The sequence below is a fragment of the Mus caroli genome, unplaced genomic scaffold, assembly GCF_978045245.1.
Source record: "Mus caroli unplaced genomic scaffold, Mus_caroli_1 scaffold_10, whole genome shotgun sequence".
Classification (NCBI taxonomy): Eukaryota; Metazoa; Chordata; class Mammalia; order Rodentia; family Muridae; genus Mus; species Mus caroli.
Window position 1 is genome coordinate 36,463,116 of NW_028227265.1, and position 10,130 is coordinate 36,473,245.

Consider the following 10,130-nt stretch of genomic DNA (forward strand, 5'->3'; position numbering starts at 1 on the left):
CCAACAAAGGAGACACAGGGGTTCTGTAGAATAAGTAACCACATGCTGTTTGGTTCCCCAGAGCTACCCTTTCCTGACCACTGTGATTGATGGAGTGGTGCTGCCGAAGGCACCTGAAGAGATCCTGGCTGAGCAGAGTTTCAACACTGTCCCCTACATAGTAGGCATCAACAAGCAAGAGTTTGGCTGGTTTATTCCAACGGTGAGAAAATAGTAATCTCATAATCCTAACCCCAGAACTCATCTTTATCTGCACCCAGGATGTCTTCCTTTTCCTTTGAATCCATGGAAGCTGTTCCCATTGTCACAAGTAGACATCTCCATGGAAACAGACTCCAAGATGGTCCAGTTGTGCCCTGGGAAGTGTGGTCCCAGGAGCTCCTCCCTCCACATTCTTTGCCTTTCTCTAAAGAACCCTGACAAGCTCCAAGTGAGAGATCTGTAATGATGAGAACTGCCAACAGTTCTTGTTAGCCCAAAGGCCAGAGAGTGATGGAAATTGTTCAGATGAAATGACTAAGAACACCCAGAAAGGAGAGGGAGCTGGGAGTCGAGCAGTCAGGCTGGGACAATGCAGTTTCCACCTTGGAGTTGGACTCACGTGCCCCATAGATCTCTACAAGCACACTAAGCTGCTTCATTACAAATACTAGAGAAGATTGGCACTAAAATGAAAAATGTCATGCAAAAGGAAATGGAAGGTTTCGTGCTAAACAAACAAAAAAAAGTGAAAAATACATACTCAAGTAGGATGATGCTGTTCATTTAGTAGCAAGACTGCATTAGGGAAAAGATAGACTACAAAATTTAACTCAGATCTCTGCCACCAATAGTGGGAGAGATGTCAATGCTGTGATGTTCTTCAAGAGCCAATGTGCTAGGAGGGGTGAGTCTGTGTGGCCAGACACAGAATTGTTGGTCCACACCCATCTACAGAAGAAACATCCTTCTCTTCACGGAAGGATTCAGATCTGTACGTTAAAATTGAGCCTATATCTAAATTTGGGATTTTTTTCTTCCATAAAGACCAGAAGAGAAAACCAGAACAATGTCCCCCAATTTTTTTTACTTTAAATAAGCTTCAAAAATTAGAGAAAATTGCCCTCTGGCCCAGGAGGAAACTGTTTTGATTGAGACATTAATAGCTCAAGGATCATCTTAAAGATTGCTAAGTGCAAGCATTCTACAGTAGCTGCTTCAATAGAGGTCAGGGGCAGTCTGCTCAACTCCAGGTTTTCTCCTGGCAGCATTGAGCTTCCCCAGTAAGCACGGCAGGGGGTGAGTCATACTTCTACAACCATTCTGATGCTGGGTTGTCTCTGACTGCAGAAGGTGGCACACATCGGTGCACAATAAGCTCTCTACAGCTCTCAATAAAGAAATCTTTCAAATATGACCAAATGACACAGCCATAATGGTTGCTGGTAGATTCTTCAGTCACATTATTTGGTAGTAGGATGTCTTGTGACCGCTATCCACTAGTTCATGGCTTCTACATACCTGCTTTTGATTTTTCTCTCTCTGCCTGAAAGATCTTGTGTGTATTCCAGCTTTATAACCAAACATAGACCCACACCCACACATACTTACAAATACACTTATATATACATCCACACACTACACACAAATGTACACACAGACACAAAGAGGCAGCTTCTGCTAGACATACAAATCTCTTGTATTCTTTCAGTTTTTTGATAAATCCATCAAGTTAACTACTATTGTCTAATTCACTAGAACCCATGCACATCAAGGCCTGCAAACACCTCCATTCTGCATCAGTTTGTTTGATTGGTTAGCTGGTTTGGTTATTCATTAATTCCCAGCAACTGACAAATAACTAACCATTCTTTAATTCAGATGATGGGCTATCCACTCTCTGAAGGCAAACTGGACCAGAAGTCAGCCACATCTCTACTGTGGAAGTCCTACCCACTTACTGTAAGTATCAATAGAATCTGCAATGTTGAGATTCAAGGAAGGGCTAAGGGCTCACCCTGAGTCATAGGTCAATTAAATGGTAGTGTAAAAGGGAACTAGAACCCATAGAGTAAATATTATTACTATGGCACTGAAGATGGTCATAGTTAATCGGAGTCTTCTCAATAGGCTGGAAAACATATGTTGCTCATTGCATGGAGGTGGGCTCTTTTTTGGTTTATTTCAGAACATCTCTAAGGAACTGACTCCAGTGGCCACTGAGAAGTATTTGGGAGGATCAGACTGCCCTGACAAAAAGAAAGACCTCTTTTTAGACATGATGGGAGATGTGTTATTTGCTGTGCCATCTGTGATTGTGGCTCGCTATCACAGAGGTGAGTCTTGGAGGCTGGACAACAGAGGGACTCTCACTCCCAGTATAGTCAAATGTGGAAACCGATGGGGGTCAGGACTCAAGGGCTCATTTCCTATAGTCCAGAGGTGGTATGAGGTATATTCTACATCGTTTGTCTTTTACATGAATCTTTATTTCTAGGAACAAATGCAAGTTGTTCATTTAGGAGTCAATCTCATTAAATGCTCAAAGAGAGCTAAGGATATGATATTGGAAAGAGACAAGACAGTGATTTATAACCAAGAATTTGTCTACTGTGAATGGAGAGAGTTGTTGGGGGGGTTCATGAAGTCATGCAGGAGACACATCTCAGGGCTATCCCATCTGAGTGGCAAAGGAAGTAGGCAATCCCTTCAGCACACACTTGCCATGGGTTGAACGCTATTTCAGTGAGTTAGTTCTTTGATTTCTTGACCTGTTGCACACATGGGCTTGGCTATCTGTAACAATAAAGAAACCCTCAGCCAAAGAGCTTCGAGTGCTGGAGCTAATCTGCCTGTAAACAAGAGGTATGTATGAGGCCTAGCAACATCTGCTAGGGGCTCCTGGTCTGAATTTACGCTGGTGTATATAAAATGCAAACACTTGGCAAGTTTGGCAGGGTCTGCCAAGAGTCTTAAGCAGTAGGAGATAGATAACGGATAGGCAGGCAGGCAGACAGACAGTCAGACGGATGAAAGGGGATATATTGGGGAAATAAACTTGTGGGATTATTAAGGCCAAGAATTCAGGGGTCAAAAACAGTTCGGGGACCCTGGGGTTCTGGTAAAGTGACTACAGGATTGGAAGTCTTTGGACCTGAGAAACTAATGGTGCTTTTCAGTCTAACTCCAGCAACCAGATGTTCTTGAAGAGCCTTGGTTTAAGTCTCAAAGTCCAGATGTGAACATCCTGGAGTCCTGGGCAGGAGTTCAAGGTCAGGAGAAGAAGCTCGATGGGAGGGGACATCATGTTCTCTCTGGTCTCTTCTCTGTTATGTCCAACAGGTCAGATGACACCTGTCCATACTGAGAGTGCACATTCCCCCTGTAGTGTACCGTGTCATGTTCTAGTCTCCCCTAAAGACCCTGCTCACACCCAGAAATAGTACTTTATGGTGTTCTAGTAGTCCTTAATCCACTCAAAATGATGCATAAAAGTAACTTTCAGAGAACCTGCCTAGGGTCAGAGGGTGCTATAAGGTAGCTTGTGCACAGTACTAGGGCTGGAGGAAAAGTAGAACATGCCACACAGGATTAAAGACTACACAGGACCAGAGGCAGAGGGTTCCAGGAGATGAGTAAAGGGGGATCAGGGATCTATTGTTGTTCATACCTGGCCTTTGTCCAGCTCAGTGCATAGATTTGTGAGTACTCTGGGGGCTGAAGTGGGTCTTCTCTAGGACTTCCTAATGTTGCCCCAAGACTGTGTAGGTAAGATGGGATGTTATAAAGCCTGGACCCACTTAAAACTGAGAGGTGTTCTTCCAGGTGCCATTTGTGGAGTCTTCCAGGACCCTTTCTTGTTCCTGAATTTTGTTACCCAAGTACCTATGCCCCACTTCCCATTGATGACTCGTTTTATAGTTGTACAAATTTTACTGATCTCATCTCAGTGGCCTTAGGTAAGATGTTTAAAACCAGTCACACTGACCAAAGGAAGTGTTCTTTTCTCCAGGCTGGGGCTCACGGTTCCTTCCGCAGTCATTTCCCTCTTGTAGGTGGCTAGGTTACTCTTTTCTCAGCAAATGGTTCATGATCTTATAGTGATCGCTTAGAAAGTGGCCCTGTGGTCCACGAAGGGTTGGATACTTGTTCAAAACACCAATTCTTGCTCAACCATAGGACAATGGTGGTAGCTGAGAAGGCAATTTTGTAAAGCCAACCCTGTGTCCTCAGGCTGAGGTGTCATAATTGTCTGCTATTTTATGGATGAATATTTAATAACATGAAAAAACAATTACAGTATGTTACAAGATGTCTTGGATACTATTATCCCAGTTTATATAGAGAAAGATATATGCTTCAACATCAAGGGACTGTCTCGGTGGTGGGATCCTGAGTAATAGTTTTCTTTTTTTCTATGTTTTTCAAGATTCTTACAGAAAGCAAGCAGGGAAAAAGAGTCAGAATTTTTTCCACCACTCTGATTGGAGACCTTATCCTTCCATTCAGAAGCACTCTCTGCTGGCGTCTATGCTGTCTTCTGACCACTGATACTGATGTCTCTGGGATGCAAGACGTAGGACAGGAGCAGAAGTATTAACTGATACAATGATCCAGTGGGAGGGAACAGTGCTGTGTGAGCTTGGACATGACACCTTTGGTGGTGAAAGGGGAAGACAAAGAACAGGAGAAGAGAGGCAAGCTCACCCTCCCTTCATGCCTGGTGGTCTTAATACTCTCATCCAAGCAAGACTCAAATGAGAACCTCAAGTTTCATGGTTTCACAAAGCCTAAGAGACAGACTGCTCATGCTCTTCCTAGACTTGCAGTTAGTGCTCAGGCAGGCAGCTTGGGTATTCAGTAAAAAACAAAACAAACACAAAAGAAAGCAACAACAGCAACAACAATAACAATAAAACTTGTTTAAATTCCAGCTCCACCAACAGCAGCCCCAAGCACCAAGCAAGTTCCTAAAGCTGTTTTTCCCTTCTAGCTATGGATTTTCAGTGACTTTATACCACCCATGTGTATCTGATAGCATGACCTGAATCCATGTCTTCTCAGATGCTGGAGCCCTCACCTACATGTATGAGTTTAAGTATCACCCAAGCTTTGTGTCCGACATGAGACCCAAGACGGTAATAGCAGACCATGGAGATGAAGTTTACTCCGTTTGGGGGACACCATTTTTAAAAGGTAATAGCTCACTGATGGCTTGAACTTCAAGTTAAGAACCCTGGGGTCTAGTCCTGGTTTGGTGGCCTTAAGCAAGTGTCTCTCCTCCTAACCCTAGTTTCCTAACAGGACCATGTCAGTTATTTTATACATTTCTCTGTCAAAATATATGCCCAAGGCAACTTAAGGAGAAAGGGTTTGTTCACACAGTTTCAGAAGGTCACCACCTTCTACAGTGAGGGAAACATGGTGGCAGGGCCATTAGGTTGGCTGGTCACACTGCACTCACGGTTAGGAATTGGAGAGGAACCAGGATGTAGATCTAAGGTATAAGCTCCAAGGCTTGCCTATAGTGAACTGCTCCCTCCAAGTTTCTGTCTCCTGAAAGTTCCACAGCCTTCCCAATCAGGACCACCAGTTGGAGACCTAGTGTTCCAACACACAAGCAGGCTGGGGACATTTCACGTTCAAACAACAACTACATCAAGCAGTCTGTTGTTCTCCCTCCTCTAACAGGCATAAAGGAAGCTGTACCCCAGCCAAAGTAGTCACCCTCATGATCCTGACCCGTGATGTCACTAAGACAGGTGGTGGGTAACCTGCAGGGCTCTGCCTCAGGCAAGAATACCACTGTTTGAATTTATAATCCCAGGAGTGTACAGAATGGGAGAGGAGAAATAATTAGTGCTGGTGTTAAACTTGGGTGGGTTCTAATATATATCTTCATATATCTCTGCCTACATGTCAAATATCAAAGTTTTATATAACATGTATATAGTTATATATTATGTTTTTATAATATATTAAATATAATCATATATATTTTATATATTAAATATATTTAACACATATAAAATATAATATATAATAACATAATATTTTAAAAGGTTCTCAAAAATATCTTCAGCATCATCACTCTCAGCATGTGTAGGTGACCTGTGACCCCTATCATGGCTATTCATAGCACACTAGTATCTGTGGGTGCCTCCAACATAGGTGAATCCTTAGAACACTAACAGTTCTGATATATTTCAGAATCTATGAAAATGGGAGAATATGAAAAGATCCAGAAGTCAGCAACTTATGAGGCAGAGGAAACGCTGGGGTTTGGCATTGTGGCATTGAGTAGAGAGGCAAGAGCAGATGACCATGAGAAGTGAAGGCAGCCCACTCATGGGCAAACTACATGCCCATTTGTGAGTCCTAAATAGTCCAAGCTTAAACAGAACACTCAGCCTAACTCTTCTGCGAACGCAGATTCCCATACAGTAGGTATATGGTAAGAGTGAAGACTGCATTTCTGAACACTCTCAACTGATGCTAACACTGCTCACGAACCACACCATGAGCAGAAAAGGACTCTTTTCTTCTTCCCCACAGAGGGCGCTTCAGAGGAGGAGATCAACCTCAGCACCATGATGATGAAGTTTTGGGGCAATTTTGCTCGAAATGGGTGAGGCTGGGTGATGTGGGGGTACTGGAGACACTCCAGGAAGGGGCAGTTTCTAAAGTCTAAATGATCAGAGCAATGGCTTTAGTGCTCTAACAATGAGAACTCTCTAAGAATGGGCAGGCTGCTCTGCAGAAGGTGAATAGGCATCTCAGGCTGTGTGGACTCTTGGCAATGTACATGCCAAGGAACTCCTAAAACCCTCAGAGAAACCTGAGGACCACAGAGCAGCCTTGCAAAGCTCTATTTGATTCTGTTCTCAGGAACCCAAATGGGGAGGGACTGCCACACTGGCCAGAGTATGGCGAGAAGGAAAGTTACCTTCAGATCGGAGCCACCACCCAGCAAGCCCAGAGGCTCAAAGACAAGGAAGTAGCTTTCTGGACCAGCCTCTGGGCCATGGAGGTGGAAGAAGCAACCAAGGGAGACACTCGGAAATGAAGTAGAAGCAGTACAACCCTGGAAGCCATTAGCAGCCTGGTCAGTGCTGTTCCACAAAAGGTGTCCTGTAGTCCAGAGAGCTTTCTCATCCCAGAGGCTGAAGAACTGTGTTGGAAGTAGGCAGAAGCCAGTGAAGAGAAATGTTTGTAGCTGTGGATTGAGTTTGCAAAATAAATAAAATCATTGTTTTTGAGGGGTACCAAATCAGTGTCGGTGTTTTGAACTACAGATTAGCCCTTCCTCCCCAGAGAAAGGTAAAGAGAAATAGCCATCAGCAGAGAGACTGCCCCTTGTAGCAATGGCTTGGCCTGCATACATGCTGAATCCTGGCATGCTTGGAGGTACTAATGGGGACTTTGGATGTATCTGAATCATACTCAACAATGGAATATGGGAAGCTGGGGCATCACAGAATAACAGTGTATACGTAAGTGTTCTGGGAAGCTGTTTCCTCTAGTCTTGACCCACCCCCCCCAGGAGCAATCTCTGTTCTTGTATTCCCCAAAAAGAATAATTCAGGCGGGACCCAAGGGTAGATCAAGTAGTCAAGAGTTTAATCACAACAAACAAGGAAACAAGAATATACTCTTCAGAAAAATCATGAGCTGAGCTGAGAAGAAATGGCCCAATCCCAGCAGATATGCGGCTCAGATCTCTTCTCTACCCACTTTCCCTCCATCTTGCTTCCTCAAGGATGGCCATTTCCAGGAAGGAGGTATTTTCTTCTTGGAACTACATTCTACCAGGATTCAGACTGTTACGTGTAACTATATAAGATGCAAGAACATGTATAGGAACTTAGTGCTCACTAGAGTAAGAGTAACAGTGCTCAGTCCACGGTGTCCTAGTAAGGAGTCCCTGATCCAGCTAGAGACCACTACCACGTATGTTCTTCACAATCTAATTTTGAACTTGTAAATGGTTTGTTTATTTTGTTTTCTTTTCTTTTGGTTTGTTTTGGTTTGGTTTTGGTTTTGTGTGTGAGTTGTTGTTGTTTTCTAGCCAAAAGGGGTTGGCTATAAATCCTAGAACAACCAGACATCTCAAAAATCATAGAATCCCAAGACTCTACATGTATTCAGCCATCTCAAAGCTCTTCAAATGCTGGCCTTAAGCATATCCTTCAGATCAGAAGTCAGCCCTCACACAAGCACACTAGAACACTCAGAGCATCGGGTGGTACTAGAAAGTGTGGGACAACGTGCATTTCAGATACCCATGGGATGGTATCTGAATAGAGATAGAGTACACAAAGCTCACACGGAAATGCGTAGGCACCGAGAGAGAGAGAGAGAGAGAGAGAGAGAGAGAGAGAGAGAGAGAGAGAGAGAGAGGGAGAGAGAGAGAGAGAAAGCTGAGCAAAAGTTTTAGAGGGGGAGGTCTCTGCAAACCAGGGCCTGCAGAATAACAATCCAACACTCTATGTGAGATAAGAGGGGAATCTGATTCAATATGACTCAGTAGCTGAGTGTTGGTTCAAACCTGTAGAGTCGGACCCTGAGCTGCTTATTTTAGGGATATTCAAATATTGTATAGTTTGAGGGAAAGAGGCAAATTATGTAGACACTCTTCTCAAAGAACATGTCACTTCTTTCATAAAGATGGATTGTATAGATAGAGTACATGTGTCATCTTAAGGGCCTAGGTGAGGATCTGGTATGGTCTTAGTCATGCAGATAGCACAGACGTCACCTAGGCTAATAACCACCTCTGGTCCTGTTTGTGAGAGCCCGGGGAAGCAAGATGTAGCCTGACCCTACAGATAGCTCATAGGTCATCAGGACTATTAGGCATCTCCGGTCCTGCCTATGGGAGCTTGGAGGAGTCTTTGGCCATACAGATAGCTCAAAGGTCACCTAGACTGTTAGCCACCTCTGGTCCTGGTTTTGGGGGAGCTTGGGGAATCTTACAGAGAGGGCCGGGATTACCTAGGCTATTAGCCACCTCCATTCCCAGCCTTTTCAGCAGAAATGGGCTCTACATTCTTTTCCTTTGAAAAGACAGCCCTGTGTGTTTAACATACCTGGTTTCTCCAGTGCTGTTTGTGAACGCCCAGGACTTCTGTGCTCCCCCAAGGAAGGCATGTCTGTTTCCACTCATACAGTTCCATCCTGTTTCCACACTCCACCTCATGATGCAAAACAGTTAATGCAACGCTGAGAACTCAGAAAAGCAAGAAAACACCACTGTACTGGCTATTTTTGTGTCAACTTGACACAGCTGGAGTTATCACAGAGAAAGGAGCTTCAGTTGAGGAAATGCCTCCATGAGATCCAACTGTAAGGCATTTTCTCAATTAGTGATCAAGGGGGAAAGGCCCCTTGTGGCTGGGACCATCCCTGGGCTGGTATTCTTGGGTTCTATAAGAGAGTAGGCTGAGCAAGCCAGGAGAGGCAAGCCAGTAAAGAACATCCCTCCATGGCTTCTGCATCAGCTCCTGCTTTCTGACCTGTTTGAGTTCCAGTCCTGACTTCCTTTGGTGGTGAACAGCAGTATGGAAGTGTAAGCCGAATAAACCCTTTCCTCCCCAACTTGCTTCTTGGTCATGATGTTTGTGCAGGAATAGAAACCCTGACTAAGACACACCACTAACAAGAGACAAATTAAACAGCAGAGGCAAATGCAGAGTGAACCTTGCAACTAGGAGAACTAACATCTAGGGTGGGAGGAGTCAAAGGATCAAATGGAAAGCTTATATGGACAAGCGATATTGAAAGCAGCCCTGGGAAAGGACCATATAGGCAGAGTATCAAAAAAGGGATTATGGGAAAATTCTTATTTTTATTTAATTTTTTAAAAAATTTATACTTCAATAACATATGTGCATCATTTCCACTGCACTCCCATTTCCCTCTATCTCCTTCCATGCCCCCTCCTTCTCAAATTCATCACTTGTCTTCTTTATTTACTATTGTTACATATATGTGCACTGACTTGCTTTGTGTCAATAGGCTTGAATCACTTGAAGGAGAGAACCTCAGTGGAGAGAATGACTCCCTAACATCAGGCTGTAGACAGACCTGTAATGCATTGATTGACAGAGGAGAGCCCGCCCATCGTGGTTGGTGCCATGTATCCCTGGTCT

The 10,130-nt window shown here is 44.0% G+C and overlaps 1 protein-coding gene across 1 annotated transcript in view; it reads left to right on the plus strand.

Annotated features, from left to right (window-relative positions):
* Positions 1 to 7,236, plus strand: part of LOC110300389 (liver carboxylesterase 1-like) — a 30,294-nt gene extending 23,058 nt beyond the window's left edge. The window contains exons 9-14 of the mRNA XM_021170554.3: positions 62 to 202; positions 1,861 to 1,941; positions 2,168 to 2,315; positions 5,044 to 5,175; positions 6,535 to 6,607; positions 6,868 to 7,236. Of these exons, the coding sequence (XP_021026213.2) occupies positions 62 to 202; positions 1,861 to 1,941; positions 2,168 to 2,315; positions 5,044 to 5,175; positions 6,535 to 6,607; positions 6,868 to 7,045 (753 nt within the window). The 3' untranslated portion in view covers positions 7,046 to 7,236. The remainder of the gene's footprint in view (positions 1 to 61; positions 203 to 1,860; positions 1,942 to 2,167; positions 2,316 to 5,043; positions 5,176 to 6,534; positions 6,608 to 6,867) is intronic.
* Positions 7,237 to 10,130: the final 2,894 nt, after the last annotated feature.